Source organism: Neomonachus schauinslandi, chromosome 7 (genome assembly GCF_002201575.2).
Source record: "Neomonachus schauinslandi chromosome 7, ASM220157v2, whole genome shotgun sequence".
NCBI lineage: Eukaryota > Metazoa > Chordata > Mammalia > Carnivora > Phocidae > Neomonachus > Neomonachus schauinslandi.
In genome coordinates this window covers 93,448,658-93,469,109 of record NC_058409.1, presented here as the reverse complement: position 1 = coordinate 93,469,109, position 20,452 = coordinate 93,448,658, and the positions used below count along the sequence as shown (strand labels likewise).

Below are 20,452 nucleotides of genomic sequence, written 5' to 3'. Positions count from 1 at the left end.
TCGGCTCAGGTCATGATCTCAGCGTCCTGGGATTGAGCCCCACATCTGGCTCCATGCTCAGTGGGGAGTCTGCTTGGGGATTCTGTCTCCTCTCTCTCTCTCTCAAGTAATTAAATAAACCTTTAAAAAAATCATGGCTTCATTGGCCAAAATTCCATCTTCATGCAATGTTTTCAAGTATATGGTACATGGATATTTCAGGGCTTTTTGTGGTTTGTTCTCCAAAGTGCTTACACAGGTTTGCATTAGGTGGAAGGGGTGCAGTGTCTCTAAAGCCCTTGAGCACAACCAAATGATTGGAATTGGGTTTCTACCGCTTCTTAGTGGTTTTGACATTAAAGAAATTTCTTAACCTGCCTGAGCCTCCGTTTCCTCGTCTATAATATAGAAGCAATTATAAAATGTACCTTTCTAGGTGGCCCTGAGGATTAGAAAGGTAGGACACATTTCTCTAGGCAGCCCTCATCTCCTTAACACACAGGTGTTCAGTTCCCTGGCCCCAGAAACCTGTCCACCCCGACGGACAGTGGGACCACGTCTCATCACCATTCTGAACAGAGGATCCTGCCGTGGAACAGAAAGGAGTGAGCGTGCCCGTTCTGTGACCCTCAGACCTCTTGACTACCATAGACTCCTCTTGTGTGCTAGGAAGTTGTCACTGGCTGACCCCTCTCTAGAGGCCCTGAGGACTCCATACCACCTCACAGCCCTGCTTGCTTTGCCCTGCAGATGGACCGAGCAGAGCACAAGGGTGAGCTCCAGACAGACAAGATGATGCGGGCAGCTGCCAAGGATGTACATAAGCTTCGAGGCCAGAGCTGTAAGGAGCCCCCAGAAGTGCAGTCTTTCAGGTAAGCAAGTGGGCCCCTGGCCAGCCCACCTTGCCCTTTCATACGCAGCCTCCCCAGCCTCAGCCTCCCCGCCCCGGCCCGTGCTCCCTCCACCAGCAGAGCACTGGCTCCCCCTATAACAGATGTGTACCCTCTGCCACGCCATCCCTGGGGGGCTGTGAGCGCTGCCGTGCTTTCCCTCAGCCGTCTCTATCAATCTGCACACAACGCGAGCTAATTTGTTAGGTCCTCCTGTTGAACGAATGAGCCACCTGCTCCGGCCTTTCCTCTGAGCGTTTCCATCACCGGTAATTACAGAGAATTGGCTGAATGATAAATAAGCCTGGGGGTGATGGGGGCTTTTGCTGGGCCTCCCTGCCTCTGCCTGCTGCCTGCTGGGATATTAGGGAGGTGCTTTCTTGCCTGGATCCAGGCACTTCTCAAGAGGGCCCAAATGCCATTTGGCCGGGGCCTCCCGTTCACAGAGGCCCTTGCATTTAGACTCATGATAGCCTCCTAGAGAAGGCACTGGTGGTTGTGTATGTGCTCAAAAAAAAAAAAGAAAAGAAAAAAAAAGAAACATGCCTTTCTGGAATAGAAACATTTAAAATATACTGTCATTTGAGGATCATAGGGAAGGGAGGGAAAAATGAAACAAGACGAAACCAGAGAGGGAGACCAACCATAAGAGACTCTTAGTCTCAGGAAACAAACTGAAGGCTGCTGAAGTGGAGGGGGTGGGATGGATGGGGTGGCTGGGTGATGGACATTGGGGAGGGTATGTGCTATGGTGAGCGCTGTGAATTGTGTATGACTGATGAATCACAGACCTGTACCCCTGAAACAAGTAATACATTATATGTTAATAAAAAAAAGAAAAGAAAAGAAAATATACTGTCATTTGTATAACTGTATTTGGACACCTCTTAATTTTTAACCAATTGGGAATCTTAAACAAACAAATGAACACTGCAAGTGGCCCAAGGGCCCGTTTAAACTTAGGCCTGTGATTTGAACTGAAGGTGGCCGGTCCTGCTAATGTCCCTAAACTAGTGGTTCTCAACCACGGATGACTGGGGCACCCCGGGGACATTTGGCAATGTCTGGGGACATTTTTTTGGTTGTCACAACTGGAAGGAAGGATGGGGGAGGGGCTGCTACTGGCACCGAGTGCCTGGAGGCCAGTGATGCTGCTAACCATCCTACAGTGCACAGGACAGCCCCCACAACAGAGACTGATCCCACCCATAATACCTAAAAAGTAAGGTTGAAAAACCCTGCTCTGAAGCGCTGGTCTCTTTTGTAGGGAGAAGATGGCATTTTTCACCCAGCCTCGGATGAACATCCCGACCCTCTCTGCAGATGATGTCTAATCGCCAGAAAAGTATTTCCTTTGTTCCACTGACCATGCTGTGAACACAGACTGTGGCTAAAGTTATTTATGTGGTGTTATATGAAGGTACTGAGTCACAAGTCCTCGAGCGCTCTTGTCGGTTTGAAGACGAACAGATTTTTTTTTTTTTTTTAGTTTGGGTTCTATTATTATTAAAAAACAAAAACAAAAAAAACAAAACCAGCATTAAAATGACAAGATTGTATAGTTTGTATATTTAGGAATGTATTTTTGAGAAAGAAAATTTAAATGAACTAAAGCAGTGTTAAGTTGCTGCTCTTCTTAAAATTGTTTAGTTTTGTTTTTTTGGGGTTTTTTTTTTGTACAGCTCTACCTTCTAGAGGTTTCACTGCAATAAAAAGTAATGTTTCAGGGACGGTAATCCTGAAAGGACGTCCCACAGGTGTCAACAGCATAGCTGACCTTTCCTACTTAACACATTTTGTACAATATAAAAAAAAAAATGTCTGGAACCATTTGGGGAATTCTGAGATGCATTTGCAAGTCTTCATGAGCTGTGATGTGTTTGTATGTGGCCGCCTGACGTGGGGCAGGCAGCACGGAGCTGGCTGAGCAGCCTAGCCCGTGTGGCAACAGGCCTGCCCACGCCAGTCTCGGATGCCCAGTGAAGCCACTGAAGTGAGTGAGGGAGGGCTGTGGAGAGCTCCTTTCAGTTTCATCTCCATCAATAAAGTGGCCTTTCTGAACGAATTTTCGCTCTCTTTTTCCCCCCCACCTCTCACTTCATCTGTTTCTCCCTAATTTTTGACCTGCCCCTTCCTCACCATTTCCTCTCCACCGGTCTCCAGGCCAGGGGGCGGTTTTTCTCTTGCGGGCACCACCGCTCGTTTGCTCATCAGATTTAAAACCACTGCCCAGCTGGGGCTGTTGCAGACAATGGGGAATCAGCCTTTAACTATATTTTTTCGTCCCAAAGCTGTCTGTAGCCATGGTTCACGTTTCCGGGATCAATCCCGCAGAGAGAAGCCGATATAAGTGGGGAAACTAGGGGTAGACCTGGGGTTTGAATCCTCCATCCTCTCCCTAGTTGTAGCCTGTCTGGTGAACCAGGACAAGAGAGCTGGTAAAGGGCGCCTGGGTGGCTCAGTCGGTTAAGTGTCTGCCTTCAGCTCAGGTCATGATCTCAGGTCCTGGGATCAAGCCCCTCGATGGGCTCCCTGCTCAGTGGGGAGTCTGCTTCTCCCTCTTCCTCTGCCACTCCCCCTGCTTGTGCCTCTGTGTGTGTCTCAAATAAATAAAATCTTTTTTAAAAAGAGCTAATAAAGAGGTGAAGGTCATGCAGTAGGGTTTTTTCACTCAGTCACACCTTCATCCGTGGTCAGCTCTCCCAGCAAGGCTCAGCCCCTCACACACCGGCAGCATCAGCTTCTGTGAAGCAGAGCTCCTAGCGCCCTCCTTGTGCGCGGGAAAGGCTGTGTGGAGCCAACCCTCCTACCCGAGCAGTATGTCTCGGTGTTGCTTCGGCTGATAGAGCATCTGCAGGTGGCCTTCTGTCCGCCATGGCGTTGAATTCTGAACAGTTCATGGCACACCAGCAATAACATCCTGTCGTTTGCCTGGCGAGAAATTGAAGAGTAGATAAAGAAATTTCACTCGGAATCATGCACGTGTGTTCTCCAGAATCTTCAGGAAACACGGTTTCAGAAATGTGGAGAGATCTGGTCTGGGTCTCTCAGATAACAAATGGCCAGAGCTAGGACACAAACGCTGTCTGTCGCCTCCCAAATGTCTTCTGTGTTTCAGCTCTGGTTTCACATGTGGGCCCTACTCAAAGGGAATTTGAGGGGCGCCTGGGTGTCTCCGTCGGTTGGGCGACTGCCTTTGGCAAGGGTCATGATCCTGGAGTCCCGGGATCGAGACCCGCGTCGGGCTCCCTGCTCGGCGGGGAGTGTGCTTCTCCCTCCCCCTCTGCTACTCCCCCTGCTCCTTCTCTCTCTCTTGCTCACTCTAGCTCTCTTCGAGTAAATAAATAAAATCTAAAAAAAACAGTTGGGGGGGATTTGAAGAGTGAGGTCATGAAATCCTGTGGCTTCTCTGCAGGAGGGTATGAGAAAGATGGCATGACTAGGACACTAGCCTGGGAAAAGACCGACCGGCTCTGACCCATTCACAAAACCAATGGTTGCCTTTGACCGCAAAGCCTTTTGCCATGTACACATTGGCTGTCTTTGTGCCTCCCGCATCCAAGAAGGCTAATAAGATCTGTCCAGTTAACTGTCTCCCTGCTAATCAGACTCCAGCCACCTTAACCTTTCTTTTCTGTATTCTGTGCTTACAATTCTGGTTCCTTCTGCCCAGTCCACTCTTCCTTCATGTCTTCCCCTGTCTTCATACAGCTCTCTGATTATCAATATTCTTTTTTTTTTTTTTAAAGATTTTATTTATTTATTTGAGACAGAGAGAATGAGAGAGAGCACATGAGAGGGGGGAGGGCCAGAGGGAGAAGCAGACTCCCCGCCGAGCAGGGAGCCCGACGCGGGACTCGATCCCGGGACTCCAGGATCATGACCTGAGCCGAAGGCAGTCGCTTAACCAACTGAGCCACCCAGGCGCCCTCTGATTATCAATATTCTGATCCCAGTTCAAGCCTCGCCCCTCAGAGGGACCTCTCCCCCTGACCCTGGGCCACCCCATCCAACTTACCCTCCCACATGTCCCTCTCTGACACAAGGACCCACTTTGCTCAGAACACTGTTCCTCTGCAGTCATCTTATTACATCCCCTCCTCTGTCTCTTCCCTCTAAAATGGAAGATCATAAAGCAGGGACCTTGTTTGCCATGCTTTCTGTTGAGTCTGAGGCAGAGTGGGTCCTTGATAAATATTTGTGGAACAAATGAATGAGATCAAATGTCTTCCCCAGAGCTATGTTTACTCCCTTCTTTGTCATTCCTGACCAGGGCAAAGGAAGATTCTGGGTGGAACAAGAGTACCGAAGGCTGTTCTTTGGGGTGTAGGGTTGTGGACCCCCCTCTGATCCAGCTCAGTGCATGCCCCACCAAGTATGCACGGGCCACCTACAGGGTAAAGAAGCAGAAGTGATTGGGATGGCTAACACCCACACACAACGTTCACATTCTTTGAGGGAAAAGTCAGGTTATTTACCCTGAAATCATTCCTCTCCTGTAACAATTAGTCGTGTTACGTTAATGGCTAATACTTAGATACCACACAAAATCCAAAGGGTACACAAGAGTCTCGGTAGCACATCCTTCCACTCACTGTAGGCCTAGGCACTGTTCTGAACGTTCACTTATTTTTAACTCATCCTCATTACAACCCCATGAGGTAGGTACTATTATGATCATTCCAGTTTTACCATTGAGGACTCGGCTCAGAGGAGTTGCCCAACATCATACATATGGTAAGTGGTAGAACTGGTAGTAAACATGGTGTGCGCCCTCAAGACACCTCACTACAGTCACCAGGGACCCTTATATGTGTATCCTTCTTCCGCCTCAAAATGCATGCTAAATGTACTGTCCTGTACCTTGCCGTTTCTCAGTAAGATATCTGTAAACAACTTCATTCTTTTTTTTTTTTTAAGGTTTTATTTATTTATTTGAGCAAGAGAAAGAGAACACGAGCAGCGGGAGGGGCAGAGGGAGAAGCAGACGCCCTGCTGAGCAGGGAGCTGGATGTGGGGCTCAATTCTGGGACTCCAGGATCAGGATCTGAGCCCCCCAGGCACCCCAAACAACTTAATTTTTTTAGCAACAATGTAGTATTCCACTGAACGGTGTACCATAAATTAATTGGTGGACAGTGATGTTGTAGCCAATCTCTTGCTTTTACAGTGTCTAATTGGTCTTTGAACATCCATTCTTTCACACGCGTATGAGCATACCTGTAGATTAAGTACTGCCTACAGTTTTGAAATGCACGATCAGAGCTCCACATGAAACTGAATTGCCTCTCAGACATTTCTTCTCAGCATGTTTGCTACCTTCGCTAAGTGGCATGAAGATTCGTGGCAATAATACACTTTAGGTACTGAACACAGAGATGTAAGTTGTTAATGAACGGTAGGGAAGTTGTTATGTTCTATCAAGGGACTATATTCTAGTTATATTTCAGATGCTTCTGGGAATAAGTACATCAATTTTTTAAAAGATTTTATTTATTCATTTGAGAGAGAGCACGAGCAGAGGGAGAGGGAGAAGCAGACACCCCGCTGAGCAGGGAGCCCGACATGGGGCTCGATGCCAGGACCCTGGGATCATGACTTGAGCCGAAGGCAGACGCTTAACCGATTGAGCCACCAGGCGCCCTTTTTTTTCTTTTCCTTTTTCTTTTTCTTTTTTTTTTTTTAAGATCTTATTTGGGAATAAGTAAATTTAAACGCTTGTCCTACACCATTAGTAAGACTTCTCCCAGGGCACTTGGGACTAAATAAGTTTATTTAGGAGACAATGGTAAGTCATAAGTTTACAAGCAAAATATATGCGAAGCCAATCAGACATAAGCTTGATGGTTCTTTTTACCACTTACATTTACCTATTAGATTGTTTGGTTTTGGCTGTCTGCTCGTGAGGATGTTGGAGATGTAAGGGCAGGCATCATTCATGTCTTGTTCGCTGTTTTAATCCCCAGGGCCAGAGCAGTCCCTGACAGATGGCACACCCTCAAACAATTGTTTGGTGAATAAATTAGGCTAAGACCAAAGTTCTAATTCTAGTCCTACTAAGTAACATAAACCTGGGTGAATATTTTCTAGTGGTTTTTGACCCTCTCAAGAGGCTGTCTTGATAAAAATGACTTAATGCAATGTTTCCCAAAGGGAAGCATCAAATAAAATGTTAGATGGTACCTAGCTGAATTTTTTAAAATAATTTTAACATGCATATCAAACCCATGAATTCAAAGATATTACGGCTTCGGATGAGGATAAGTGTTTAAGTTAAGTGAATCAATACAGGGGTGCCTGGGTGGCTCAGTTGGTTGGGCAGCTGCCTTCCACTCAGGTCATGATCCCAGGGTCCTGGGATCAAGCCCCGAGTTGTTGGGCTCCCTGCTCAGCAGAAAATCTGCTTTTCCCTCTCCCTCTGCCCCTCCCCTGCACTTGGGCTCGCTCTCTCTCTCTCAAATAAATAAATAAAATCTTAAAAAAAAAAAAGTGAATCAATTTAAAGAAAAAGATCACATAATATAGTGGCACAAAGAAATGGCAAAAATACTGATGCTGAAAACACATTTGGGAAAGACTGAGTTAATGTATCTGGAATAGGTCTAAAGGGTCACCTCTCACGATCTCCCATTTCACAGATAAGGAAAGCAGGCCCAGAAGCTGTGGCTTAGCAGCAATAAAGTGAGCTCTTGGTAACTCTGCCCATTTTTAAAAAGCTTGGATCTGCTCCACTTTATGTTACTAAAACAATGGTGCCCCTCCCAATGTAAGATCACCATATGAAATATGGTTTTTTCTAATACATGGGCCTCATCCAGAAATTCTAAACCTTTCCCGCATCCATTCTGTTAAGAATTACTGATCTAGTTAAACATACAAGAGGCAGCCAAAAGCAGCCACACGGCTGCAATATCCCCTCCTCCTCATTCAAGGCCCAACCTCCGTGTTCGTGCCGGCCCCCACGTCTGGGCCATCTCCCGTTACTGACAGGAGAGAGAGAACACAGATGACTGACTGTTCTAGTTCTGTCACGGGGCTCCAGAAACAGAGTAATCCTGCCACCACCACCCCCAGAACCCATCCCTCTTCCCCTCCAAGTGCAGACCCAGAAGGCTAGAGGGAACGTTGACCCCTGAGTCCTATCCTTCAACTTGGCCTTGGGGGTAAGGTGCCACCTGCCTCTGTCCCCCAGCAATGCTCTTTCCACCGGAATGTCCTTCCTCATCCCATACCCAGCCCAAATATTACCTCTAGAAACCCTTCCTCCTCATCACCTATCACCCAGGCCAACCCCCAACACCATCAACAACCCACACGCATCTTCCTTTTCTTGAACATGTGAGGGGCACCAGGGTGGCTCAGTTGGTTGGGCAACCGACTCTTAATTTCAGCTCAGGTCATGGTCTCAGCGTCCTGGGATCAAGACCCATGTGGCGCTCCGTGCTCAGCGGGGAGTCTGCTTCAGATCATTCTCTCTCCCTCTGCCCCTCCCCCCACTCACTCTGTCTCCCTCTAAAATAAGTAAATAAATAAATCTTTTTAAAAAAAGATTTTTTTGATGTGAATTCTCTCCCAATAGACTAGATTGTCAGCTTCCTTGTGAGTACAGACTGTAATTCATCTGTATCCCCAGTGCCCAGTTCTGAGCCATGGGGGCTGGTGATGTAAGGAGACAGGGAGATAGCTCTCAACGCTCTGACTGTCTCCCCGTGGGGTTAGTACAGGAAGCTTTTATTCAGTGTTTTAGGGGTTGGGGGCAGGGAACTTGCATAAGCACCCTAGTTCAATTACACATGCCTAGCATGACAACACACTAGTACATACATTGTATGTCCAAGAAATGGCAGAACACTCTGACCATAGGAGGAGATCTTAGCATTATAATGAACTAAAGTAACTTCACGTCAGCTCAGGGAGGCTTCGGTGCAGGTCCTCGGCTCTGATCCAGCTCAAACTGGCTCACATAAGGGGCTATCAGGTGAAACAGGGCATCTCCCTGGCTGGAACTGTTGGTTCTGCAAAACAGAACACATTCCCTTCCCGCTTTGTCCCTTTCCTCCCTTCTGCTGATAGTCCTCAGCCCTCTTATTTGAGTAGTTTTCCGTTGCATCCTAGTTAACAGTGACTGTTCAACAAGTAAGTGGGTGAAGAAAGGAAGCAACATGGTGGGGGATGGGGTGGGGGGATGTCTGGGGCTGAGCTGTGCCCACCTCTGCCCTTTAACCCTCCGAGTCCCAAGGGTGCTTTTCCAAGCTGGGGGAGGTTATGGGGAAACTGCCACTGTCCAAGCCTCCCAAACTTACTCTGTCTTCCTCCTATGTGAGTGTAAAAGTTGGTGTTGAGTAAGGAAAGGGTTAAGGTACTGGCAGGGAGAGATAGGAGGCCCCTGACTCCCCTGACTAGGATCCCTCGCAGGGGCTAGAAATCCCAAATGTGGGGAAATGCTGAGGTGTACAAAACCAGAAATAAGGGAACAAACCAGACCACCTGGCCCTGGATGTCAGGGAGTATTTTTTTTTTGGCAGCTACATTGTAATCCCAGAAAGTGATCAGACCTCAAAGAAGTAAGCCATTAAGGGTGTTACGGTAGTCCACGCTCAAACCAAGATGGCCCAAGAAGCTCAAGGCCACAAGCTTCCTGGTCAGTTCTCAATATAAGACTGCCAGTAAAAGCCCTCAGTAGCCACCCATTCGGGACCCCTGTCCCTCTAGAGAGCTTTTATCTTTCCTTTCTGCGTTCGCCTTCACTTACTAAACTTTCACGTCGCTTCACCCTTTTGTGTCCGCGAGATTCATTCTGACTCGGTGAGACAAGAACGCTGCGATCCTGTGAACAGTGTGACACTGACCCAGACACAGGACGGCTCAGCGGGGAGGAGAGGCAGGGACCGTCTCTCCAACCACAGGGAGGGGACACGGAGGCTTTCAGATGGGATGGGGCCCCTTCTCTGTAGAAGTCACTCTGTGTGCGGGAATTTTCATGACCACCAGGGTAAGAAAGGGGGCCTGCTCTCGCCTAGAGCCTCAGTATGGGAGCTTGGCGCCCACTTTTTTTTTAGTTTAGAATTTGTTTTCTATTATTATATAAGTAAGGAATACACATGGTAAAAAAAAAACAAAAACTCAGTACCACAGGACATAAGATGTAAAAGTCACCCTCTTCTCTGGAATCTACAATTGATACTAGCTAATCTAGTAGTTTCTACTTTAAATAATTGACCTTGTTTAGCAAAATGCAACTGCATAAATCTGAGGATCTAATTGGCTTATTAAGTGATTCATGAATCCATGGCATCCCATCTAGCAAGTACCAGGGTGCTCTGAGGAGTTGTACAAGATGGAAGGTTTTGTGGGAAGGAGGGTGGGGCAAGAAATTACTAACAAAAGAAAAGCATTGTTTCAGGCAGGATCACCTTTCCCTTGGGGAAGGCAGGGAGTTTTATGGTGCAAATTATCTCCTACTCCTTTGGGGGACAGAGAGGCTCATGTGGCAGATTACCTCACTGATGCTGGCCAAAAAATTCCTGACCTACCCGTTAAGACTACATTTCTGGGGGAGGTTGAAACTGCAACTAGGTTAGGTATTAAGTCTAGACTTGGTGACTTGGCTTAAGTGATACCATTTAGGGTCTGTGGTTTTCTTTTTAACAATTCCCCCCTTTTGATTAGACTCTCAGCCTAAGAGAGGTGCTCAAAATTTAAGGCATTAGCACTACTGTCTGCTACCACCCTGAAGTTCTTGCCGTTTCTCTTCTCCCTTTGTGTGGTATCCACTGGTCACGACATTTTCTGCTTAATCCTGTGATACTCCTAGATCACAACTCCAGGCTTATAATCTAAATCAGTCATTCTCGTTGCCTCTCCAATGCTCCAGTCTCAGGGAGATTGAGCCCTGCCTCGGGCTCTGCACTGGCTGGGCATGGAGCCTGCTTAAGATCCTCGCCGCCCTTCCTATCCCAGGCGCGTGCACTCTCTCTCTTTAAAAGATTTTGAGAGAATATAAAGCACCAGGAAGATTAAAAGAAGGATAGTTCCTAATATTTGGAGTGTACCTTGGAACCATGGTCCCCAAAACCCAAACCAATAAAAGACCCCATTGCAGGAGTCAGCCTTTTAAGCCAAGTGGCTTGCTCGGTGATCTTAAGTAACTGAGTTTCGGCTTCCCCAGAAGCGTTAACCCAGATACAGCAGGTGGTGTTAGGTACGGCACAGACACCTCCTTGCTCAGCTAAGAGGTAATCAAGAGCTATCCTATCAAACACAACTCTGGCCAGGGTGCCTGGGTGGCTCAGTTGGTTGGGCGACTGCCTTCGGCTCAGGTCACGATCCCGGAGTCCCGGGATCGAGTCCCGCATCGGGCTCCCTGCTCGGCAGGGAGTCTGCTTCTCCCTCTGACCCTTCCCCCTCTCATGCTCTCTCTATCTCATGCTCCCTCTCAAATAAATAAATAAAATTTTAAAAAAACCACAACTCTGGCCAGAGAGGCTAAGAATCTTTGTCGGGCAGCTACTGCTTTATTTGCAGGTTCTGCAGTGGTTTCAAGAACTGAGTTTTGAATGAAAGCCTCATTTTCTTTATCCCTAACCAGGGAAATAGGGACCTGCCAAAAGGAGTGAATCCTGACTCCCGAAAGCCTCCTGCTAGGTCCTTTCTAACTCCACAGTGTAAATTCAGGGGGGTCGACCAATGAGATCTCTCCTTTTGCTTGTGAAAAATTAGGGGCAGTTAGATTTTCTTCTAGCCTGAAATGAAAGGTTGTTCTAAATTCCAGGTTATCCACCCCTGGCCCCCGCCCTGAGCAATGTCGTGGGAAACACAGATGAGAGCATTATTTTCCTAAGAGAATGTCAGAGTAAAGGAAAGGAAAAGGAGAAGGGGTTCATGGTCACTTAGTATGAACTGGAAGCGGTCTATCTCATTGTCAGCTACTTCTCTTTCTCGTCAAGTTGATGAGGAGCTCTCCAGCAACGTCAGTGGTCCAGAGCACTTGGTAAGGTCCCTTCCAGCGGCTCCGGGACCATCTTCCTCTTATGCATTTCCAGAATAGCTAGCCACCAGGCTTAAGACTGGGACTGCGGCTGGGGCACAGGGGTGCAAGAGCACCTGGCTCTAGGGGTCCCAAACAGAACATACCCGGCCACTTGCCGCGGACACAATCTAAAGGCGGGAGACAAGCGGTGGTGAAACAAGAAAGGAATTTATTTCAGTGCGGCCACCACGGGAAGACAGCAGGCTAGTAGTGTTCAAAGACCATCTCCAAAGTGCTGACAATACTTCCAGGTTTATATAAAAAAATATAGAACAAAGGTTGGTGGGTGTGTCCAGGTGGGCAGTGCAGGTCAAGTCCATCACAGGCAGAGTCTTGCGGGCTCAGGGCAGTCCTTATTGCTAAAGGGGTAGTTTTGGTTCCCATCCCAGGATGCTTTGCCTGCAGGGTCTTTTGCCTGAGTTAACAAGCTGGAGGGGCGCCTGGGTGGCTCAGTCGTTAAGTGTCTGCCTTCGGCTCAGGTTATGAGGGATCGAGCCCCGCATCGGGCGCTCTGTTCAGCGGGAAGCCTGCTTCTCCCTCTCCCACGCCCCCTGCTTGTGTTCCCTCCCTTGCTGTGTCTATCTCTGTCAAATAAATAAATAAAATCTTAAAAAAAAAAAAAGACTGATGAATCACAGACCTGTACCTCTGAAACCGATAATATATGTTAATTAATGGAATTTAAATTAAAAAAATTAGTTTTTGATAAGTGAAAAAAAAGTTTGATGTCAAAATGGAGATAAAGTCCTCTCTCAGGATCAACAGGATCCTTTGAAGTGGGATCCAAGAAGTCTTCTTAAATCCATTGATGATAGGCTTGAGCATAAGACATTAGAGACTTCATAGCTGGTCATACTTGCATGAGATAACAAGAGATCAGCAGAAGGTTGTATGCCAACAGACACTGGTCTGCCATGCAGCGTGAGTTTATGTTTCCAGAATGGGGAACTTCGAACAGTCAGCAAGACCAACGGCAATACCTTGAGTCAGGAAAGTCCAGTAGCTTTGGCAAGTTCAGAAGTTTTAAGTTTGAGGATCCCATTGTCAGTGAGTCCTCTTGCTCAACCATGGACCACAATAGTTATTCCTTATCGCACTTTCTTGAGGCTTTGACAATGACTGCAACATTCCAATCATCAGAGCAGAAAAGCCCTGATAGCAATGGAATGCCCAGAAGACCACATCCTGCCCATGGTCACAGGCTGAACACAAACGGACCCCCCACCCATGATCACGTGCTCCCCACCTGCTCTCTTGCCTTTACCCCCTAAGCCTCTTCCTATAAAACTGTGGGTATCCATCTTGTCAAGAGAGAGGTCGGTTCTTAAGGCTTGAACTTGCCACCTGCCCCGGCTGCCAGCACCCAAAATAAATTTCTCCCTTTCTCTTTTATAAACCCTTGTCTCCTGAGTTATTGGCTTCTCCTGCAATGAGTTTATCTGAGCTTGTTCAGCAACAGTGTTGGCAAACCCAGCCAGGAGCTGTGCTCTTGATTGGTCCAGCCCCGTCGGGGTTCCCTGTTCATTTCCTGAGTCAGTGGCTGTGATGGTTTGGTAACACCGCTAGTTCTCTCAACCTTGCCCGATGACGGAAGATGATAAAACAGTGTTAATTCCGAGAAGTTTGCAAGATTTTCATTAAGGCTCATACGGTTTGTCCAGTAAAGTGGGTGCCTCGATCACTGGAGATTACGGAGGGTTTACCCCAAGTGGGAAACACATTCTCTCACAGTTTCTTTGCCACTGTAAAGGCTCCAGCCCATCCTGAAAATATCCATGCAAGAACATATTGATAGCCCATACTAAGTGACAGCTGAATTAAGTCCAGCAGCAGATGTTCAAAGGGTCCAGAGGGAGGAGGTCTGAGGCCTCTGGGAATAAAAATAGTCTCTCCAGGATTATGGGCCTGACAGATCAGACACTGCGGGTTCTCTGTTTTTGCGGTTTTATAGAAGTCTCCCTGCCAAGGTCTATTTATAATTCAAGTCCTCTTAAATGCACTGTGGTGGGTGAAGGTATACAAACACTGAAAAATGGGGTTTGTCAGGTAGCAGGCAAGAACCATCTTGGATTCCCTAGAACCCCAACTGTTCAATATACAGCCACTGTTTACTCATCTTAATTTCTCTGATTCAGGAGCAGACTTGCCATGGTACAAGGACATCAGGATGGCAAAAGTCTGTTTTTGTCTTTTTTTAATTTTTACTTTTTAAAGAAGCCTTTCTCTTTTTCTTTTTTAATTTTTTTTCTAAGATTTTATTTATTTATTCAACAGAGAGACACAGCAAGAGAGGGAGCCAAGCAGGGAGAATGGGAGAGGGAGAAGCAGACTCCTCGCTGAGCAGGGAGCCCGATGCGGGACTCGATCCCAGGACCCTGGGATCGTGACCTGAGCCGAAGGCAGACGCTTAATGACTGAGCCACCCAGGCGCCCTGTTTTTGTTTTTTTTTTAAGATTTTATTTTTATTTATTTGTCAGAGAGGGAGAGAGAGAGAGAGCACAAGCGGGGGAGCGGCAGAGGCAGAGGGAGAAGCAAGTTCCCGGCCGACCAAGCAACCCGATGTGGGACTCGATCCCAGGACCCTGGGATCATGACCTGAGCCGAAGGCAGCCGCTTAACCGACTGAGCCACCCAGGTACCCTGCAAAAGTCTGTTTTTTAAATCACTGCCATAAAATAGATACGATAATACAAAACTTACCAGTTATAAACTAGATTTAAGCTTGTTTACTGGCAGATGGAATAGATTAAGTTTACCTGTCTAGATGGCTAAAATTTTGTAAAGTATTTTACAAAATACTGTGCTCTTGATTGGTCCAGCCCCATCGGGGTTATTAATTATTAAATATTATGAATTAAACCTTTAATTCAGCTGTCACTTATTAAAGGTTTGTATTTGTCCTTGACAGGTCAAGTTCCAAATGACCTCCTCCTCCCCCCTCCCCCCCGTTTTTTTTTTTGTTTTGATAGGAATTACCACCCCCTGAAGTTTGCATATCCAAGAGATGGTTTAGATAAGAGTTCTGGAAAAGACTCTGGGTACACTATATCTTAAAGGCATGGGTGGGGGTTGGGGAAAAAGCAAGCTCCTCCTAGCACTTTTGTTCACTTAAGGCCAGAGTTTTTACAATACTTACAAGTCTTTTGAGATAAACTGGGGAAATTTGGGGATTAGTAAAAAGGACTGGTGAACTTGGAATTGTTTCTGGAACCACACCTCTAGTCCCGCAAAAGACTAGACTTGTAAAATAAGGACAGCTGTTTGTAATTCCTCAAAGAATTGGGTTGCCACCCAAATGATATCAAGGACTGACACCCCCACTCACCTTAGTTACGATGCTTTCCTTTCTCTCTGGGTACATTTAGCTTAGGCTTGAATGCCTAAAGAAATTTCTAGCAGGCTCCGCAATTACCTTCCAATCTGGCCAGATTTCTGATCAGAGTCATTAAATTCTTTCAAGTATCTTGTCAGGATTCAGCCAGGACAAACAGTTAATATTTCTGGCAGTATTAAATGACTCTATGGACCCAAGAGGTGTCCTCAGAGAGGGTGCAAAAGATACTTCTTCACAAGATCTAGAGTCACTCCCAAATATAGCCAGAGAAAGGACCTACAACCTACATGTCCCAGACAGGCAGAAAGCCAAGTCAAGTCCTTAGGATGTGAAATGAGATAAGCAAGAAGGCAATAGCTATCCCTGAGCGAGAAAGGATCAATAACCAATTAGTTTGGATTTGAAAAGGAAGGGACAACATGGAAATTTTCCTCTCTCTCTCTACTGGGCTCAGGAGGTAATCTATTTACAAAAACTTTGGAGGATCCTCCCTGGATTTAAGAAATTCTTTTGGCCGTGACCAAGGAGTGAAAGAAAGATAGCTGAAAAGGATTGTATGTTGCCTCAGATTGTCTCACGTTAAAAGGTAACCGTTTTAATAAGTCTCTTGTGGGTAGAAAGGCAATTCAGACAGAGGATTACTAGAATGAGCACTCGGGTAAAGGAAGATAAAGGGAAGCAAGAGGAGTTATGTCAGTCTTATACATCAGTCTCATAGTCTTCGGTTGTAGGTAACTTTCCTTAATTCTTCATTCCTTTTGCAAGGAATCCCTCAAAACTATTTTGGAGATTTGGAACTTTCTGGATGCTTCTGTATGCAATTAGTTCCCATTGTGTTTAGTTTGGGAACTCTTGCTTTCAAGTGCACAGATGATCTTAATTTAACTGGATCATTCCCCATAATGGCCATTATAATTCTAGGTTGATTTTAGTAAGATTTTGCCATTTCACTAAATATTTGCAACTTCTGGAACTAGAGTTCTTAGAAAAGAAGGTTTGGAGGTGCCTGGGTGTCTCAGTTAAGTGTCTGCCTTTGGCTCAGGTCATGGTATCAGGATCCTGGGATAAAGCCCCATGCTGGGCTTTCTGCTCAGCGGGGAGTTTGCTTCTCCATCTTTCACTGTTCCTCCCCATGGTTGTGCTCGAACTCTTTAAAAAAAAAAAAAAAAGTGTGCCAAAAATTGGCAGGCTCACTTCCCTGGATTTAAAGAACCCCACTTCTTTTAGCTAGGCCTTGTTTGCCCAGAGCCACACTAATCATCTGAGGAGTATGTAAAGAACTACACGTGCAGGCCCAAAGAATGGGACTGAGGAATGATTCCAAACAAATGGAGAACTTCCACCAGCAATTTCCAACTTGAAATCTGGGAATCTGGAGATGAAACCAAAGGGCTGGGTTCTTTTTTTTTTTTTTTTTAGCTCTTGGCCAAAACACCATTTAGCTATAGCCTTTGTTAGACAAAAACAAGGCACACAAACTCTACACCTTAACTTACCAGCAGCCGAGATATGTTACTGCATCCCGGCCACAGAAAGATTGTGTAGGCACCGTCACCAATTCCCACAGAAGCTTGCATTGAGGAAAGCCTCGTGTATCAGTTTGCTAGGGCTGCCATAACAAAGTAGCACACACCAGGAGCTACACAGAAATTTATTTTCTTATAATTCTGGAGGCTGAAGACTGAGGTGGATGTGTCGGCAATCAAGGTTGGTTATTTCTGAGCCCTTTCTCCTTGGCTTGTAAATGGTATTCTTCGTCCTGTGTCTTCACCTGGTGGGCGGGGTATGTGTGTCCTAATCTCCTTTTATAAGGACATGGATCAGATTGGATTAGGCCCCACCTTCATGACCTTATTTTAACTTAATTACCTCTTAAAAAAAAAATTCTTATTATTTATTTGACAGAGAGAGCCAGAGAGTACAAGTTGGGGGATGGGGAGGGGGGCGGGGGAGCAGAAGGGGGAGAGGGAGAAGCAGGCTCCCGGCTGAGCAGGGAGCCCACCACGGGGCTCCCAGGACCCTGAGATCATGACCTGAGCCAAAGGCAGACGCTTAACCGACTGAGCCACCCAGGTGCCCCTAACTTAATTACCTCTTTAAGGACCCTCTGTCCAAACACAGTTGTCAGCTAGCCCTCTTGCTCAACTATAGACCCCCAAGAGTTAAAACCAGAAATAGACAAGACAGCTTAACTCATGCTCTAACTAAAACCCGTCGTGCTTATTTCTTATCACACTTTCTTGAGGCATTGACCAAGATGTTTTACAATGACTGGAACATTCCAACCGCCAGGCCAGAAAAGCCCTGATAGCAATAGAATGCCTAAAAGACCACATTCCATCCCTTTCCCTGACCTGGATCAGGCACTGAACACATACCAACCCCCACCCATGATCATGTGCTCCCTACCTGCTCTCTTGCATATACCCCCCTGAACCTCTCCCTACCAGACTCTAGGTGCCCATCTTGCAGGTGGAGAGGTTGGTTGTCAAGCTTGAGCCTGCCACCACCTCCGGCTGCCGGCACCCAAAATAAATTTCTCCCTTTCTCTTTTCCAAACCCTCATCTCTTGAGTTACTGGCTTCTCTTGCAATGAGTTTATCTGAGTTTTGTTTGGCAACAAGTTGGGCAAACCCAACCAGGAACTGAACGTGCTTTTGATTTGTCCAGCTCCCTTGAGAGTCTCTAGGACGGAGGAATTTGCCAAGGCAGCGCACCAGGGCCTCCCCCTTTTTGTTTTCCGAGTTAGTGGCTATGATAGATTGATAGGTAACTGTAGAAGCCACTTTCAGACAACAGGCTTGAGCAATGGAAACTTGATCAAGGCAAAAGGCCCCACAGTGACCACCTGGCTGAATACAGACAGGCCCATCAGGCAGACCCACCTCAAAATATCCATAGGCCCTAACAGACCAATGGGCTACCTACAACCAGGCACAGTTACCAAAAAAGGGAAAATTCCATATATCCCCATACCTCCTCATCTTCCACCTTTAAAAACAACCCCTACCCACTGACTCTGCTTTGTTGTAGACAGTCTCCCCTTTGCTGTCCGTCTGCAGCTCCCATGTGGTATGTTCAATAAACTTCTATCTCCTTTGTTCTGCCTTTGGTGAATCCTTTCTCCGCCTGCACCACCAGTCCCCACCTGATCGTTGCTCCACATTTGGGGGCCCCCATCTGGTGGGGAGAGACACCACAGTAATGCAGTCACATTTTGAAGTACTAAGGGTTAGGACTTTGACATGAATTTGGGGGGAATACAATTAATCCCAAAGCACCTCTTTTAGAAAACAAAAAATTATCTTCCACTACCCCATCCAAACCCTCTAATGGTTCCCATTGTGCTTAGAATAAAATTAAAAACCTCTGCTCTGATTTATAAATTCCTATATGCTTCACTTTTGCCAATTTCCCCACTTGGGTCATATCCAATCCCCCTCTTTTCTATTTTCAAATAAATTTAGCTCCTGCCTCAGGTCATTTGCTTTAGATACCTCTCTGCTTAGAACCCTCCTATTCATTCAGTTAGGAAGCAGTTTTTGAGCAATGCCCTGTGACCAGCACCACTCCAGGTAAAGGGTCTTCCAAACTGGGCTATATGCGCCTTGAGGTATAGGAAGACATTCCTAGAGGTATGTAGATCTGGATACATTAGGGAAATCCATCCGCAGATACTGAATTTTTGTGTCCTCTTTCCTAAAATTGATTTGCCTGCAAATGCAGTTACCCAACTTTCTTTTTACACTCCTCCATTCACAAGAAAAGGCATAACACCGCTCCCATTGCCCTCGGTGTAAAATAACAGGAACTGAAAAAGGTACACTCCAAGAATGAATTTCTCCTGAAGGCAAATCCTTGAGCACCAAGCAAAATAACCTTTTTAAAAAGATTGCCCTTACTTCCCGCTTTATCTTGAAGGTGGAGATCTTTCCATTGATTTGTCCATCCACCAACTCATCCCTCCTTCTCTACAACTCTTTTTCTCTTAGAATTTAGAAATAAGAAGGTGTCACGTAACATACATTCACTTTTATTTGGCTTAAAATATAAAGGTAAACTTTTAAGTTAAAAAATAAGTAAATATGATTTGAATTATTTGACAAAGAGACCTGGCTTTGCCAATTAATTAATGTGGTAACATTCCAGATGAGCTAAATATTCAGCTCTACAGGTTTTTGTGTGTTTGTTGCAGCTCTACAGTTGTGATGAAAATACATTGAGAGCACTTAACAAGAAACATCAAGCCAAGGACGCCTGGGTGGCTCAGTCAGTTAAGCGTCTGCCTTCGGCTCAGGTCATGATCCCACGGTCCTGGGATCGAGTTCCACATCGGGCTCCTTGCTCAGCAGGGAGCCTGCTTCTCCCTCTGCCTGCCACTCCCCCTGCTTGTGTTCTCTCTCTGTCTCTCTGACAAATAAATAAATAAAATCTTTAAAAAAAGAAACATCAAGCCAGAAAATAGGCCATTGCCACTATTTAAAATTGTGGCAGGAGTGCCTGGCTGGCTTCATCGGTAGAGCATGCGACTCTCAATCTCAGGATTCTGAGTTTGAGCCCCATGTTGGGTGTAGCAATTACTTAAAAAATAAAATCTTAGGGGCGCCTGGGTGGCTCAGATGGTTAAGCATCTGCCTTCAGCTCAGGTCATGATCCCAGGGTCCTGGGATCGAGCTTCATGTCGTTGGGTTCCCTGCTCAGCGGGGAGCCTGCTTCTCCCTCTCCCTCTGCCTGCCACTCTGCCTGCTTGTGCCCTCTCTCTCTTTCTCTGTCAAATAAATAAATAAATAAAATCTTTAAAAATAATAATAATAAAATCTGAAAAAAATAAAAAGTTGTGACAAGAGTTTTGGGGTGTCAACTTCAAAAAAAAAATCTTTGTTGGAGTATAAATTTTTTAAGACACAGAAACCAAAAAGTTTAGAGACTGCTGCTCTAAGTACTGGGGCCATAGGGAAGAGTGAAAAAAGACCATTCATGTCCCTGTCCTCTCAGAACTTAAATCCCAGGTTAGCTGTTTAAAATTTTAACTCAGATAAGAGTTCTTCCCTGACCCAAATCACTCTACCACATTATTTTTGTTAAGAAGAAAACCATAGGGCCCAAATGGCATCACTTAGGACAAATCACCAAACCCGGCTTAACACCTAACCTAATTGCACTTTCAGCCTCTCCCAGAAACGTAGTCTTAATTGGGCAGTTAGAAATTTTCTGGTCAG

The 20,452-nt window shown here is 46.0% G+C and overlaps 1 protein-coding gene across 3 annotated transcripts in view; it reads left to right on the top strand.

Annotated features, from left to right (window-relative positions):
• WWC1 (WW and C2 domain containing 1) overlaps positions 1–2,930 on the top strand; it is a 147,962-nt gene extending 145,032 nt beyond the window's left edge. For all 3 annotated transcript variants that reach the window (XM_021701206.2, XM_021701208.1, XM_021701211.2), the window contains 2 exons: positions 730–851; positions 2,137–2,930. In XM_021701206.2, coding sequence (XP_021556881.1) covers positions 730–851; positions 2,137–2,203 — 189 coding nt within the window. In that variant the 3' untranslated portion in view covers positions 2,204–2,930. The remainder of the gene's footprint in view (positions 1–729; positions 852–2,136) is intronic.
• Positions 2,931–20,452: the final 17,522 nt, after the last annotated feature.